The 17,873-nt window shown below is 33.7% G+C and overlaps 1 protein-coding gene across 1 annotated transcript in view; it reads right to left on the bottom strand.

Annotated features, from left to right (window-relative positions):
* The window catches only part of GPATCH2 (G-patch domain containing 2), a 102,340-nt gene that overhangs the window by 30,378 nt on the left and 54,089 nt on the right, over window positions 1–17,873 (bottom strand). The window contains 3 exon segments of the mRNA XM_010706699.3: window positions 1,278–1,342; window positions 4,569–4,608; window positions 6,765–6,829. Coding sequence (XP_010705001.1) covers window positions 1,278–1,342; window positions 4,569–4,608; window positions 6,765–6,829 — 170 coding nt within the window.

Raw genomic sequence — 17,873 nt, 5'->3', positions numbered from 1 at the left:
CATTTTGAGAGAACTTCACTGACCAGAAAAAATGAACGTGAAAGTTATGATTCTGAATTCCTCAGATACTGTTCCAGGGTGCTAGCGCATAAAAATGGTCCTTAAAGGACTTTAAATATAATCCTGCTTCTTAACATCCACTTACTCTCAGTTTCAAGTAAACAGCTTGATAGCACTTACAGTGAAAATTCTTATCTAACATGGACTCAAACCAATACTCTAAGCAAAAATACAACGTGATAAAAAATATTTGCTAGAAAATGTATGCAAAACTTTTTAGATATCTTTGCTTAAAAAATAAAAGGTGAAATAGGCAAAGCCATCATTTCTGAAGATGAATGACGAGCATTTGTTCGACCAGCATTTTAAATACTGTCTAAGCAAAGTTTGAATACAATGACATAGGTTCATATTTAGTATGCTTATTTTTGAAGGAAGTATTGATCTCACTTTCCAGTTATTCATCAAAGCAATTACTTAATAATGTGAAAAACTTGTTTCAGGGTGATCACGTATGTACTACAATGCAAATACTTGAAAGACAGGTGTACTGTCTCACACAAACCCAGTATTTTACAATGATACAGATCTATGATAACTTTTCAAAATAATTTCAGGACATGATGTTTACATAACAAGATTACAATTCTGAAAAGTACGCAGTACTTTTCCCACAGTTTTCTCAGATTTGAAGAAATACTAGCTATAAGAATTCTTTTGTCAGACCAGACTGATTCAGCAGGTAACGTGCACAAAAACCCCTCTAGGAACAGACTTCTAGACTAACGCCCATCAGTTCAGTATTTAACGTGTTATTTTGAGGGGGAGGAAACAAGCTGGAGGATAGAACTAGATGTGTACGATTAGTTTTCACAGTGAGACTCTTGTTGTTGAAACATGACTTAAGAACAATTGAAGTGTTAAGGTATTTATGTTGACTTCTTGATTTCAAAAGTTAGCATGCATAATGTTAATTTCATACATTTTCAACAATTAACTTGGATGCCAGAAGCATAAACCTTGCTTCAGTATCCATTTAATTCTCATGTTTATTAAAGAGATTGAGTTTATTAAGTATAGTTGGATACAGACACCGATAAAATCTGTGCCAGCAAAGATTAGGTTTTACAAAAGAGACAGTTTAAAGTAAATCACAAGCATGGAAATACCACTGAAAATACCCCAAAATATATATAAAATTTATATTAAAAAGTTGAGAATTAATAAATCAACAACTGCATTAACAGTTGTAAAGATGGCTGCTAACCCAAACTTACCTGCTAGCTGTTTTTACAGAGCTGTTCTTCTTGTGTCCTCTGTCCGACCGGTTGTCTCGCAAGAGCTGAAGATATTCAAAAAATTGCTTAGAATAGTTTCACATGCAATGCCTCTATTTGTCTTTTAAAAATGTTATTCTTTCCTGACTTTTGAGTAATCCTTCAATAATGTTTTCACCCTGGAGTCTAAAACTGATGGATGCCTAATAACATTTTATGGTAATAACTAAGAGCGCAAGATACATTCACAAACACACACCTTATTATAAATTCCCAGTTAATTGAAAATGAAAAAATAAGCATTCTAAAGGCACATTACAAAGTCAGTCATAATGTTTTATTTTACTTATCTCTAGACTTTTCCCACAATTTCCATACCCAAATTTTTAAATTTTAAAATCAAAAGTGTTGGGGAGACTTAAATTATGAAAAAAATATATTCAGGTTGATGCTTGTAGCTAAGCAAGTACGAAGCAGTTACAAATTTATCTAAGCCCCAGGAGTTTTTTGTTTGTTTGTTTGTTTTTAAATAATTTGAAAGCTGCAGAAGCAACAAAAAACATTAAAGCTTCCCAACATAGTTGTGAAGCAGGGATAATGAAGGAGCTACTTAACTGTAGTAATGTCTTAAGTTCTGGGACAAATTTTGATTAACTCCTTTTTAGACAAACAACAGAAGACTTTTTGTTACGATCATCTCCAAAGTTCAGAATTGTATTTCCAGCATTTTGGTATTTGTCAAGATGGGTAATGAAATGCTGTTAAAAAGTTGTAGTAGTGAAACTAAAACTCAACAGTATGTAAAAAATAGAAACATTTTTTAGAGCTATTCATATGTTGAACAAAGTATAGAACAAACTTGAAAGTCCACTGGAAATACTTGAATATTACGACTTGGTCAACTATACCTTCATCCTGTGCATGAGCATGAACTCAAAAAAATTACACCTATCTAAAAATTATGCTTAATTTTTCCCTAAATTTTTACTGCCACCTTCTTGCATAAAGACTGCTCCTTGTCATTTCAGTTATTAAATTTTCACATGCAGTAAATAAACGCGCTTTTATTTCAAAAGGCAATCAAAGGATCTGTAAAGAGATCTTATTCTGTCTGATACATTATTGCAAGTTAGTTTTTTCCATTTTCTTATGGTCAGCAAATCAGGGCACTTGCAAATTCCATTTAAATATAGCCACAATTCTTACCACTATGATTATTATATAGTGTGTATTTATCTCATGATGAGATAAAGACAACATTTCTATCATTATCAATACTCTGGCTGAAAAGTAAACTGAAATAATATCTTATGAAAATACAGATCACCAGACAGATTTCAATTACTTATTTTCTAATGTAACAATTTTAATTTCAGGAATTAAATTAGAAAGTATTTAGCCTGCATAACCTACAGTTATACAGTATGGATCTTCACAACTTCAATGGGAATTCTATAGACTCTCTCATTTCTTACGCTGGTTTAACAACAACAACAAAAAAAGCCAACAAAAAAAAACCAACAAAACCAAACGTGATACCCCAGAAGCACATGTATTATTTGACACTAGCTTAACTTCAGAATTCATTAACAGTCTAAGTTAAGAACAGAGTGAATTTAAGATAATCTCTGAAACTGCAGCCCTTAGGAAATGCAAAATAAACATGAAGAATTTAAAATTAATTCATAGCTACAGTTATCCGAGAAAAGATTACACTGTAAGACAACCAATATATTAAAAAAAACACTCAAAAATAATTACACAAATTCATTTTAATCTAGTACATTTTGCTACTTATAGCATCAAAATTTCAGGAATAGGACAAAGATACCCCAAGGGAATCTTTTATCATGATTAAGTCTGGATGAGGAGCTGCAAGATACGGTTTAGTGCTTGTGGTAGCAGTGGGTAATGGGAGGACGGTTGGACTAGATGATCTTGCAGGTCGTTTCCAACCTTACGATTCTATGATTCTGTAAGATGAATCATGCTCATTGTTAAAATGCTGTTCTATTGGGATTCTTCTACTAAGAAACACATTTCCAAATGATATGAGTTAAAAGTGAATCATATAAAGCTGTCTGTTTAGATGTTAAAAGTCAGTCAGCTTAGTGTAAGATTACAGAAGTTCTCAATTGATAGTTAAAACTGTAGTATGCACCTTTTTCCACTCCAACAGTTTTTAGCAGGTAAAATAGACTCAGCTTTGCTATGGAGTTCAAAAGAATTGGGGGGCACAGGAAAAGGAACCAGTTGATTTAAGCTTTGACTTTCTAGAGTTACAAGTAGTCATGATGGATCACCCTATGATGAACCTTTCAAAAGATTCTATGCACCTTATTTCTTTCTGAGTCTCAAATCTAGTTAAATTTGTAAGCACACAAGTGACATGGTACAGATCTAATTACATCTACTGTCTTATAACAATTTTTACCAACTGAAAAATGAACTGCGGAACTGTTGTCTTAAACTTTGATGCATCACTGATTTATTCAGTTACTTTTACTTAGTATTTGATATTAAGCATACAAAACCAGATATATTTTCATAGTTGAAAGTTCTTGGACAGCATGCTCTCTTTGGATCTTATAACCGTCCATAAGGAAAAATATTCCTCCATGTCTGAAAACAAGCTAAAGAATTATGTGTTATGTCTCTAACCAAAAATAGACATGCCTTCACATTCCCTTGAGTATATTTCCAGGCTTGAGCATCTTAAGAACTATACCATAGAGGCAGTAGATACACCTATAGTTTATCCTAACTAATATCTGTATTGTGGCACTCTTTGCTTGACTGGATACAAAGCAAGTTTAACAGCTCTTTTTCTGCTACTGCTGTGATCTTTTTAAACAATGAAAGTAAGAAAAATTGAAATGAAAAACATCCTGCAGAAGCCTGCCCGCTCTTATCATTCTTATGCTCCATTCACAAAAATCAGGAAATAAATTTTGTTTTACTGCATTTTAAGAAAAATAATATTTAGAGATTTTATGAGTAACAAAATCTTTCCTCACTAAAACAAAAATGCAACAAAACAAGAGACTTTTTCCTTTAATCTGCCAAAACTCAAGGAAACTCAACTGAAATTAAGTTACTAACTCAAAATTTTTAAGGGAAGGATTTTTTTGAAAGGAGTTGCTGTTCATAAATTTTTTTGCAAGGAAATATGAAATTATAGCTGCTTTGTCAATCATTTCTTTAAATATTAGCCTGCTGCCTCTGGCACAGAGGTAGTTAAATTCCTTAACACATCTCAAGTAAACTGGTTTTGATCAAAACAGTTCTTACCTGGCTATGTTCCTTCCTAGCCCCAGGGCTAAACCAATGGCTGTGGGAGAAGAAGAAAAGACAGGTTTAACAATATAACTAACAAAGCACATGCTGTCATATGACCAGCCTGTGCGTGCTTTTGGGTATTTTATTATCTGCCAGGAAAATACAGCCGTTGGCTACGCTTTATTTTAATGGGATATTTTTATTGAACTCTCGGTCTGCTACAGTTCTGAAAGAATACACTACAAATTTCACTTCTCAGTAGCCACTGGATTTATAGGTAATTATATTTTGTCAGAGAAGGTAAAATAATATAAAAATGATAATATTTTAATATACTATAATGCACATGCTATAAATAAAAGCAATCTGATATTTAATCCTGACGTGTTATTTTTTAATGATTATAGCTGGAAAGATTTTTAAGTACTGTGGACTATTTGGTAATTGTTACTGTACTACCTCACAAACCGAGGTCTGAGTTTGAATATAAAGTGAAATTCAAGGTCAGTAGAATTAGTGAACTCACCTACACACAATTACACAATTTCGACTATTAGCAGCCTTATTCTAAGGAGTTATTGCTTGGAATATATCTGCAATTATAACTGTTGCACTTTTTCTAAAGTTATTAAATATAATAGTTTATTTCCACTTTTTCTGCACAGCACACTGGAGCACCTACATAATGATGCTAAAATGTTAAGTTTAACTACCATATTTTGAGAGGAAGTGAAGTCCATGGTACTGTCTGAGCAATGAAGGCTGCTCCAAAAGTCCCTGATTTTATTATGTTGTATCACAACATCACATACAGATGGTGGTGGTACTGCAGTAGAGGTTGAACCATCCCACAAATATTTTTATTGCCATGTGACTGATGGCAGTGCAAGGGCACTCTGATACATGATACAATGGCAGTTGACATGCAAGTGCATACGAAGTAAAGGTGCATCACTAAGTTCTGCCATGCGGAAAAAAAGGCACCCACTGACATTCATCAGTGCTTGCTGAACACTGACGGAGACCAAATAGTGTATGTGAGCTCAGTGAGTGGTATGTTTCAGCAGTGGTGACGGCAACAGTAGGCCACCTCCACTGGTGCAGGTATTGATGAGTGCAGCATGCAGGGTTTTATTATATGAAAAGGTAATGGCAGTGAAAATGTTGAACATCACCGTATTGTAGATGTGAATTTGTACTACCACATAGCATTATTGTGCTCTCTGAATCTGTTATATCTATGAAAATTAATAGGAGGTATTACTTTCAGAGCAACATACGTAAATTATTAAGTCCCAAATCTGAAAGCTCTTTGCTGATGATCAGTCCATTTTCTCATTCCCATATTATAAGGAATTATCATACAATACCAGTTGTACCGGAAACCTATATACTGCTAAATCCTTTTTCTACTTTCCAGATAATTAAAGGATAAGTGTGAAAGTTATAAAAAATGAAATGACAGCAAGAAAGTTACAAGTATACTTCAACTTATAAATTAGTAGACATTGCTATAAACTGGACAGAAAAGTTGTTAAACAGCTGCACTGAGCAGTTCAACTTTCAAACGTATGATTTGAAAATTATAGAAAAGTTACCTTATTGTTGTAATCACTCAAAAGAAATTAAGAAAGAATACAACTAATGTTGTCAGCTGGACAGAACAGCAGTTCACATTAATTGCACACTGGAGTAGCTTAATAAGCTGAATGACATTCTTTATTTGTGTGTGTCCAAACAATTAACGTATTTTCATAAAAATCATGATAATCTTTTTTTTTCACCTGACACACAATGTTTAAGATTCAAGAAAGTGATGCTTTTTTATTTTCAATTATTCAAATGAGGCATTTCTGAAATTGTTTACTTTTGAAAAAAAACACAGCATGTCTTTTTAAATGTAACATCCTGTTACATTTGATATCTATCCTATTTTAGAACACTAAAGAGTGTTGCTTTTTAGAAGAGCATACACTTAGTAGGTTAATAAAAACACATTCACAAAGTATTGAACTGTGTGTTTCATTACGAAACATAAAATGAATTACAAAGGATTATAAATGTTACTATTAAATAAATAACATCATGTAGCTGAGCTGAGGTTCCTTTATCGCATTTGTACAGTTGCAAAACATGGCTTTAGGGAAGAGATACTACTGTAACACAAACAAAAGTAAAAATATTTCTAAGTCCAGTACTGATACTCACTCATGGTGAAGAGAATCCTGGGACAAGTGAATTGTCTTTCTGCTACCACCTGGTCCTGGAGTTATCTGTGGTAGAAAAGTGGGGAAAAAACATTTTCTTTGAATTATCGAGCAGAATATGAGCACAGAGACTGTTTATTAAGGAAGCATATTGCATGTACTGAATGCTGTATCTAGCGTACTGTCTCAATTTTGAAAATGCAATTAGCAATATCTGCATTTTTAAATTAAAAACTGAGTGCAGAAAGGTACTGTATAGGGTTTACTAAAATCCTTTGGGCCTAATTCTGATTGGATGTGAGATATTTATAGATATCTGAGGCCCACATTACTTTTTGAAAGTCTGTGAAGTGCTTACTCTGAAAAACTGAAAGATGGTTTGAAAATCACATTCAGCATTAAAAAAAATAAAAATCTACTCAGTCTTTGAAACCCTGACACACAAATCTTGAAACTCAAGTTGATGCAAGAAAAAAAGCAAAGAAAATGATTTTTACCATACTATCTTGTATAGTTTTTGTCTAGCCCTTCACATGCACTGAAATAAAAATGACTTAATAGACTTAAATTAAGAGTAATCATAAGAATTCATGACAGCACACGTAGAATTTTCCTGTAATGTGCAGATGATAATATTCTGGTATTATTCAAATATGCAATCAGCTTTATTTTTATAATCTCCTTAATAGAACTAATTTGTCTGCACGTGTAGACAGGCAAAAGAAGAATAAGGGACCACCCAATGAAACTGATGCTTGGAAAAAACAAAGCAGAAGGCAAACAATCCTGCTGGAGGGAATGCAGGAACTGACTTTTAGTTCATTAGAGTTAGCTCTGCAGTCAGAAGTGGGAAAGAAGTCAGACATTGTCAGTTTTGAAAGGAGGCAACAAAATTCACCAATAATATGGTTATGTGGCTCAGACTTGCCAAAAGAAAATAAGCACAGGGTTCACAAATAAAAACAGCCTACGATTTATTTAAATAACAACGTGTTTAACTTTTAAAGAAAAACATCTCATCTTATGATAGAGAAAAAACATGGAGCTCCAAAATCTAGAAAACTTTGAAAGAACACTTATGAAGCAATTTGAAAGCCCGAAGATTTAAGTACTTGACACTACTCTGTTTCTTTGACCTTAAAAGTAACAAGGGGCCTAAAAAAAGGGACCCCTGAAATTTGCCACTCTTCTGGCTGGTGGTGCTAGCTTCGCATGCATTAAAATCCCCAGAGAAATGAGGGTGACTACGTAATTTTAGTATCTCAAGGATTCTCTTCAGCACAGAACACACATGGAGAACAGCACACCTAGTCCTTTACTGGCTTTTGCAGTTTACTGTTTTACTAGAGTTACTGAGGCTGTACATAACCACATGACAGCAGTAAATCAGTGACCAAAGTTCAGACAACTTTTACACTGTTATTCATCTATTAATTGAGAGCAAGAAACACCAGTTCACAAAGACAGACCTAAAAATACAATCAAATACTTAAATATATAATTTCTAAATGTTAAGGTTAATAACTAAGCTGTTACTTTAACAAAATAGGTAAACATGTTGCTTGGCTCTCAAGAGTTACATCCTGCATTAATCTCAAAATGAAGTTTTCATGCTATTCCAGTGGGTACCCCAGGAATATAGTAATCCATTTTCTACACTATGGCTATAAGAAAAGCCGACTGTGCCTATGTCATGCTTTGTTAGAGGTTCATGATCACATTATCTCATGGTGGACCTGACACTTTTATTCAGTTTACAGTATGTTCTGTGTACAGGCAACTTATTTCCTTTGCCAGGGCTGCTGACAACCTTTTCCACACTATATTAATCTTGTTTATAGACTTTATCTTGGTACAAATATCAGAAAACTGAACTTTTTATCTCAGGGAGAAAATAAACAACATGTTGACAGAAGCAAAAGCTATTTTCTGGACTAAAATTGGTTGTTTACCTACAGCCGTACTTATGGAAACAAGTTTAAGTTTCCAGCTTACTCAAAATACATAATCTGGAATTTAATAAGCATTGAAAATCCAAGAAAAAGCACTTGACGGATTTTCAGTTTTAAAATAAATAAAAGACAAATACATTTTTCCATTAATTTATATGAGAATATGAACTACATGAACAGATACAACCAGAGTACACCACTCAGGTTTTTCTTACATAACCTAGAAAGCTTCAATTTTACTGAGCAGACACACAATATTCAAAAAATTAAAATTATAATGCGTAATTACAGATCTTTATATAAAACTGAATGGTTATGACTATAATATTCATAATTGGTAATGCAAAGAAATTTATCTTTGCAAAACTGCCATCTAGGGCAAAAAGAAGCTATGGCTTATCTTAATCTGCTAAATCACTATTAGCAAAATCAATTGCAATGTTTATGCACAGGGAAACAACAGTCACTCAATTGTTCAGATTCTTTATTCATGTAGAAAAATTGCATGGTTTTCTAGAGTTGGTTTAGAAGTCCTAGTGCACAAGAAAGGAGCTGAATTAAGTACTAAGGTTCCACTGATAAACGAAAAATAAACAAAACTGAAGGTTTACTTTTTTCTTTAATTTAAACCAGCTCGTGGTATGAGACACCTATAAGCTTCAGGACCGCATAAACACCATATAGTCAATTTTATACAGTGGGAAAAGAAAAATTAAGTATGACAACAAAACATTGCCAAAATTTTTTGAAAAAAACATCTAGAATTCAACTAATTATATTTAAATTAAAACAAACTTCCCTTAATAGAAAAAGCTACCACTAAAATGTTGAGGTTCATATTGTGTATGAAAAAATCTTTATTGCATTTTAGCTATCTATAGATAAAACGTATTCTAGGGCAAAGTCAGCTTCACTAAACCAACAGGATTTTGACTTCAGTAGTGCAAGGACTTGATCCTTAATAGTTACAAATGATCTAAAATGCTGAAACAATGTGTTTTATGTAAAACTGTTATCAGTAAGTGAAGTTACCTGTATGGTGATACAGACAGAAGAGCAGAGCACAGCGATTAGGATAGTAGCCCCGAAATCTAAATTGTGGTAGTTTCTCCTTACTTCATGAGAGTAATGTAATATAGTGACAGTAAAAATTGTACCAACAAAAGATATTAAAAAAATAGCATTTGCTTTAAGACTGCTTGAAGTACACTACTAAAGATGATTTTTATTCTCAATATGATAAGACTTATTAGAGGAAACAAAAAAGTCAATATTAAACACACGCAAGCAGAACTACTCATAAGCAGAACTACTCATAAGCAGAACCCTTTTCAGCTACAAGTCATGTTACAACAGCTCATGGCAGGTTAAGCTTACTCGGAGCGAATTAGAAAACTCAAGCACACAACAAAACCCTATTTTCAAATCACCGTCCAGCTTCAGGAGCAAGCTATGAGTGGCCTCTACTGGCTGACCAAAAGCTACATAAGTCACTAAGCTTTTGCTATCAGTTACAGCCACGGTATCAAGTGTGTGAAGAAATGCTAGCAGAATTCGCTCATCAGCGCCAGGTAATTGACCTACATTTACCTAAACAACTAAAAATAAAAGGCAAGTCATGCATAGATAGGCAGCAGGAAAAAAAAAAAATACATTCGGTCTTGGCGCTCTTACGATTTTTCAAATTAAGTACTGTAAATATAGGCATGCAAAAGTTTGTTTTCCCAACACTGATAATGGAATTCAGCAGAATATACTGTCTGCTATAAAGCTGAAAATAAACACAAAAATGAAGTCGTTTATAATTTATTTTCCTTATATAAAAGATGATTAACTACTCCAATTATGATATCACTAATTTGATTTAGATGTGCAATTAGAAATCAGGTTATACCATCTGAGATGACATGAAAGCAGAGACTACAAAATTCCTCCTTTCCAAAATATGCAATAGATTTGGCCTTTTCCTTATTTATAAACTTAAAATACAACATAAAAAGCAAACAAACAAAACCCCAACAACCTGAGAAGTAAGAAAGTGCATCTACTCTCACACAGCATTATCACAAAATATCATCAGCAATGTAAAAATTATACTACAATTAAGAAAAAATATTGAACTTTTTCTGGTTGCTGTTTTGACCAAAAACAAAATAACAATTTTGGCCAACACAACAGCAAAGAGTAAAGGCAGTCAAAATCAATGGTAAAAAACATTCACTACGCTATCATTCAATATCAGTATTCCAATGAAAAACTAGTATGTAATTTGATTTGAAATACAAACACACACAAAAAAAATAGCATCTCGATAAGGAAGTCAGTTTTTTCCTTCATCTTTCTTCTCAGCAGGAATATGTACTTGATTTGCCATCTTTCCCCATTTTCACTGCACCCAGCCTTGAGGGACTATTGTCAAACATAAGTCACTATTCATGCCAAAAGGTGACTGTCTTTATAAGCAACAGCACTGTGCTCACATGTGGCATCGTATATTTCCAGCTCTCGTTCTGAATTGTACCCCATTTCAGAATTCTACCTCATTTCAGAATTCAGTCCTATTATCTTGACTGCTCAAAACGGTTCACAGGGATATCTGGCTGACATATGAGATAACCCTCCATCTCACCAGACACCACTGGGATATGACATGCTGACCTACAGTAAGCCCTAATGATTAGCCTGAAACACAAACCATACAAATGGAACTTCTAGCTAAATAATTTGTTTTAAGGTCTTTTCATTTTACTTGTTCATTAAAACTCAATTCTGTCATCAGTTCCATTAATCTACACAGCAATGAATATATTTAGACATGCTAATGTTAGATTTCAGATATTATCAAAAAGTAGATTAAAATATTCTGACTAGTATACAAATTGCAAGTAACGTCATCTCTGTTTCAGAAGAGAAACAGATTTTAGTGAAATTTATTACAACTAAATGAAAAACAAATGGCCTACCACTGAAACTGAACAGAAAGCATCACTGCCTATAGCCCACAGTGTTATCTTACAGTAAATAATTCAGTCTCTTTCTTCCTTTTGTATAGTTTCTACATCACTGTACTTCCAATAGCTGAGAAAGTGGTTAAGACTAGCAGTCACAGAGGTAGATCAAACTGAACTGCAGGGATAACACACCTTCATCTTTCTGCTGCAGAAGAGTTTCCTATTTTAGTACCTCAGTTCTGCATAGTCTGAAAGTCTTGATCCAGTCAAGCTTCATTCGCACAATTACTATTATTTTTTTTTAATGTGGTGTTCAATGAGTTATATTACAGATTACAAAAGCCTAACAAACCAATCAATTTTCAGGACAACAAACTAATAGGAAAATTGGGTAGTAAAGAATGTTGATTGCAGCATACTTAAGAAGTTCCTACACGAAGAAAAAAATCCGGGTATCGGAAAATTATGATTTATATTTTGGTAAGACTGGAATAAAATAACATTCAAAATGTATACAGATTGCTAAACAACAACAGTTATGAAATTTACACATTTGAACACTCACCTTTTAGATTATGTAGTAATGGAAGAATGAGTGCCCACAAACTAATTTCTATTTCAGGTGAAGGTTGCTCCCACAAGTAATAAAACTGTGAGGAAAAGGTTTTAGAAGAGCCTCAGACACAAACTTGGCTAGTTTCATTGTTGACTTCTGTACGTGGATGACAGGGCTTTCTCGAGCTTGCCTGTCTGTATCTAACTGTTCTACCCTGCAAGCTTGTATGATTGGCCAGTTTTATAAATTTCTCTGTATTAGCCATTTTCTCTGCTGTCTGAACTTGTAACACATAAATATAACTGTTGTCTCCAATGCTAGATAACAGGAGAAGCAAGCGGGAAGCTCAGAAATCAACATTTCATTGGGCACTTTTAAGATCAAGCTCAATTCAGGCTTAAAATATCTTTTCTATATTTCCCCCTAAGCAAAATGATGTAGAAATAAAATAAATTTAAAATATATCACAATAAACGTACATTTTGTTAGTAAGATACTCTCAGGCTTTTCCTTCGTCTTGTCTTCAAATATCAAATGTAAATAATTCATGAGTTCCATTACAGAAGAAATGGAAACAAGTAGGTTCTAATAGGGATGTGTGAGAAACCAGAAGTGGGAATTCTACTCATACATTTTAAAAGAGATGGTCAAGCATGTTAGAGTTAATAGTGGTCCCACATCAGGATATCAACACTAAGATAAAGTAGTGTTGCACTTCAACATTTTGAACATAATGCAGATACCAAAGGTGTATTGCATCAAAAGCTCGTGAATATATTATGTTAAGTCATCAACCACTAACTTAGATTTAAAGAATAAACTGTACTTATCTGACTGTCAAATCTCTCTTTTTCGGTATGAATCTTTCAAGGTTCTCTCCGTATGACATTAAACCCTACATAATGGAAAACTGCAGTAGACTCTTATAAGATCTAATAGACCTTTATCTTGGGGGGTTGAACTCCATCTCTAGAGCTCCCTTCCAACCCCTACAATTCTGTGATTCTGAGATATTAATTTAAACCTGTAATACAAGAAAGCTAATTCATAAAAATGGCAAAACCTGTCTTCTAGAAATAGAATGTTGCTTGTGCCTGCTACCCATTAATCTAGCAAGATGACGTATCACTGCTGTTTTGTTTGGCTTTTCCGATTATTAAAATGAATATAAAAGTCTCATGGTTTTCATGGCACACAATATGTATCTGCTTGGTAGTTCCAAAGTATTTTGTCAGAACAATGGATGTTTGATATTCTCTGCTTTGTTTGAGGCTCAAAGACATCCTAGTGGTTGTGTAAATAACACAACTTGCTCAATACAGTGCTTGTCCTTCAAGTTGGTTGTGGTATGATTCTAGGCACAGCTACCAAGTGAGTTATTAAATTTGCATTTCATTTGCTGCCAATTCCCATCTGTGGTATTTGCTTACTAAAGTTTCAGCAGTAGCACTGCTGTACATATACCTCCTGACAAGTTTAAATTGTATAGGTGTCAGATACTAGAAACAGGTTTAAAAAGATGTTACAAAAAAGAATTTAAGACTATACTGACATGAACCTATGTTATATGCAAACAAGACAAGGATATGCATGTATTATGTGTAGTAATAAGCACAGTGGATAAAACTGCAGAGATGACTAAGGGGGTACTGAATATATATGTAGAAACCACAGTGTAAAACTAGTCAGAAATGAGGATAAAAGATGGTCAAAACGAACAGCGAGACTCATTTTTTTGAAATAAAGTATTGGCAACACTTGCATTGATTTAGATTTTTTTTTTTTTTTAAATAGTCTGAGGTTTTAATTAAGTCAATTCACTCAAAATTAAACTTTGGATTTTATTATCCTTTTTTTGTTAAATATATTCTTAAATTAAATAATAAAATATCCCAGCCTGGCAACCAGTTTTGAAACTTTTCTTCGGGAAATAACTTGTACACATCAATAACATCTAGTGGCAACCCAGGGTATTCAACCAACTCAAAACAAAATACATTTTGAACTTATTTTTGTATTTTAAAATTCTAACTCTAGTGAGATTTATTAGAAGAGATGCTGTTGGCAAGATTTAAATGTTCAATAAAAAAGGTGACATAAGTGCCATCAAACATTTGGGAACATTTTTAAGTTCTTCCTGCATCTAAGTATCTTAAGGAAGGTAATCAATTGAACAGAAAACTTGCACATAATTCCGGGAAGCTGGCACAACATTTCATATTCAAAAAGAATGATTCAGCTTACTATTAAAACAGAGGTCATCTGCCCAATCATAAAATAGTACTAATTGCACCAATCAAGATAGCTCCAATAAGCATGATTTGAGTCCTAATCTTTACAAAAGTCTTCAACTCTGAATGAACTAAGTGATGCAGACCCACTTGCCCTACACCAGTTTTCCCTAGCTTATCCCGATCTTTGACTAAACTAGGTTTAGAGGAGGAAAAAACTGTAGGGGTGGAAGAGTTAGCTCTCATCCAAGGTGAAAGCGTACTAGTTACAAAAATTCCCACATGAAACTACTTATAGCCAGATTTTATAGTTACAATACTTAAGCTTAAAGTTTCTGAAGTTACTTTCTACAATGTTCTATGATCCACTGTGATCCTTGAATCCTGATGAAAGATTCCTCATTCCTATTGTGGGACTTTTCCACACTACCTGAATTCTTTGAATTGACTCAGTTCATCTTTAGGTAAGATATTAGTTTATCACATTTCTAGTGGAAGGCAACATAAGCAAACAACATTTGGTGCTATGGATTAATTCAAGAATAAAATAGAACTATATTTTGAATATGCAATATCAAATATTACAGGCTCTTTTCAATAGTGCAAATAAGTTACACTTGACAAAACTCTCCCTTCTAGCATTGCACAAGAAAAGGAACAGTACTACAAAGATATTGCTCTGCATGTTACTTTCAGCTCTCTAAAATCTGATTTTTCTTACCCTTTATTTTTTAAAGGAAATAGGCTTTCAATTGGTCTGAATATGCACATTAGATGAGCTACATTTAATTGATAAAACTACAATCCCTGAATTAGCTGAGAAGCCAGTTCCAAAATGTACACTCAAATATTTATGGTTCTAGGACAACAAACTTCAAATAGGTTTGAAAGAGGAAATGTTAAGATCCAGAGTATCACATCTTCCATAATGCTAGACTGTAATATTTGTATTTAGAAGCTAATTATCTCATAGTGTAAAAAAGCTCAATGGTTTGCATTTTCAAAATAGTTCTATATATTTAAACTATAAATATCCTTCAGCTCTTCAGCAAGAATAGACTGCTAGCTTTTTGAAAAGGGCAGCTGCTACATTGTTCCCTTGGTGCAACACAATGGCAGGTCAAACTTTTGTTCCTCTTGTCCTACAAACAATTTTCAAGCCCACGCTCAATAAATAAATTTGGTCTCAGCACTCCCAATCAGGGCTGCACAATCCCCTCAGTAGCAGACCTATGATAAATGGACTTATTTTCCCAAATCAAACACTTGAATTTAAATTCAGATGAGTTAATGCAAAGGTCAACATTGTAATCAGTTCTTTTGATCTTTATAGAATTTCTGGAGTAATACATAATAAATCTGAAACAAGGCAATTTGCAGCTCTGTATGTGTGGCTGGTAATAAAAATCTTAACGATTAGAGCCTTTATGTACTTAGGGAACGTTTTATAGTAGTAGCTGTAGTGAGAGCCTCAATGCATGGGGAATGATGGCAATAGATAACACTGAAAGACATGATTGCTTGATTGTTTATATAGTTTATACAGTATGTATAGATTATGTATTATAAATTAAAGTGCAATGTTTCTGAAGAGTCTCAATGTTTTTTATAATATTCAACTTATGATTTGTACCCTCTAAAATATAATCTTGTTAAAAACTTCTGAATTTAAAAAAGATCTCACATACTGAGAATTTTATTAGTTCACATGCTAGTATGTTAGTTCAGCAAATTCTAAAGAAGGCAAGAAATGACAATGTTTTAGATCAGTGTGTGTGTTTATCTTATAGCCTTTCTAAAATAGGAAGATTCCTTTTACTGAAAGCATGTACTTAGAAATACAGTACACATCTCCTATGAACGCAAAGCTGATTGTTAGATAAAAGGTACCCCAACTGAAAACTGGAATGTACAATCCTAGAAGCACACTAAACATCAGGTGTATCATACGAGGTAAGATAATTTTAAGATGAAGAAGACAAAAGTTGGAAAATACTTTTTTAAAACAAACCCTTGATTTTACAGTTATCATGCCTATCATCTGGTAACTAACCATTTGGTCTATAAATAAAAATATCTTCCTTTTCCAATAATCACACAGGAAACAAGACATTTAAGAATTGGTATCAGAGAGAACACCTTCCACAAACATTCAATTATGCAATGGAGAGAATAAAGGCTATAATTTAGAGACAGCAAAAAGAATACTTTTCTAGGAAAACTAAACCTAAGCAACTGTCAGCAACAACTGCACAGGAGGGACCAAGAGTACATCCATGGAAACTGCAAACCAAGATCCCATCACCAGGGCATATCAGTTAGCCAGCATCTATTCAATTAAGTTGAAAGACAAAAATTGATCACTTGTTTAAGTTTCCTTACTCAAAAGTCTCCTATTTTCATGGAACATACAAACTTCTCTTTGGTAAAACTGTTCTTTTTCTCACTCCTAGTGCACTTTGTGTGTTAATTATACAAGCTAGGTAAACACAGCATCAGAGATGAGTGCTTGCAAAAAGTAAGTAATGCATATCACTTAGTTTTGGTGCAGGACACCATCTCTTTCATAATAAACAGAATACTTGACTGTGATCCACTTGGCATGCCTGGCAAAATGTCTGAAGTCTTGTCAGCCAAGATAGCGTTACTGTTTTAAGACGAATGCACATACTGCATCATATAAGGGTGATGAAGTGCAAGTAAGCCCTAAGAATTCTCCTAAGAATGTGAGTTAACTGCATGACAGGCCCATTACAAGTTACCATTAGTTAAAAATCAATGCGTCACCTAGTGTACACATAATGCAATAAAATCATGGCTGATGATCTTCAGAAATAATTGCATATGGGTAAAATCTTATTTCAATAGACATTCTTTGTAGCATTCCACAGGAGTTTGTAAGGATAGCAAAAATGACAAAGAGCAAAACTGGGAAAGAAGTCACAGCACATACTGCGCAATGTAACAGTTGATATTGGGGCAAGTATGCACAAATCAGTTTTCACAGCTTTGTCATTTGAGTAGAAAAAGACTGATGTGTTTTGATGATTATGGATTAAAACTCTCATCGGCCCTTCTCATAAGATACGAGTTTTCTAAAATACTGGTCAAGGGGATAGAGTGAGATCCAGTCTTTTGCTCTTGTTTCTTGTAAAAAAAAACAACAAACAAGCAAACACCAAAGATGCACGATACAAAACAGCTCAAATTCTCATGAACAAAACACATTCCAGGAACGCAGTAACAGTGAGGATGGGCCACTAGTTTCTCACATCTTAACTCACTAATACAGTATAGTGTTGGCTTCGTATGAAGAGGGAAAGCTTAGCATAGAAGGTTTCAAACACAAGAAGTTACTATTAGAGGAAAGTACATACCTTGCCATCTCTGATTACTGGAGTTAAAAGCTTATGATTGCCA

The sequence above is a fragment of the Meleagris gallopavo genome, chromosome 2 (assembly GCF_000146605.3).
Source record: "Meleagris gallopavo isolate NT-WF06-2002-E0010 breed Aviagen turkey brand Nicholas breeding stock chromosome 2, Turkey_5.1, whole genome shotgun sequence".
Classification (NCBI taxonomy): domain Eukaryota; kingdom Metazoa; phylum Chordata; class Aves; order Galliformes; family Phasianidae; genus Meleagris; species Meleagris gallopavo.
Note: the sequence above shows the minus strand (reverse complement) of the source record. Positions and strands in the feature narration are given on the sequence as shown.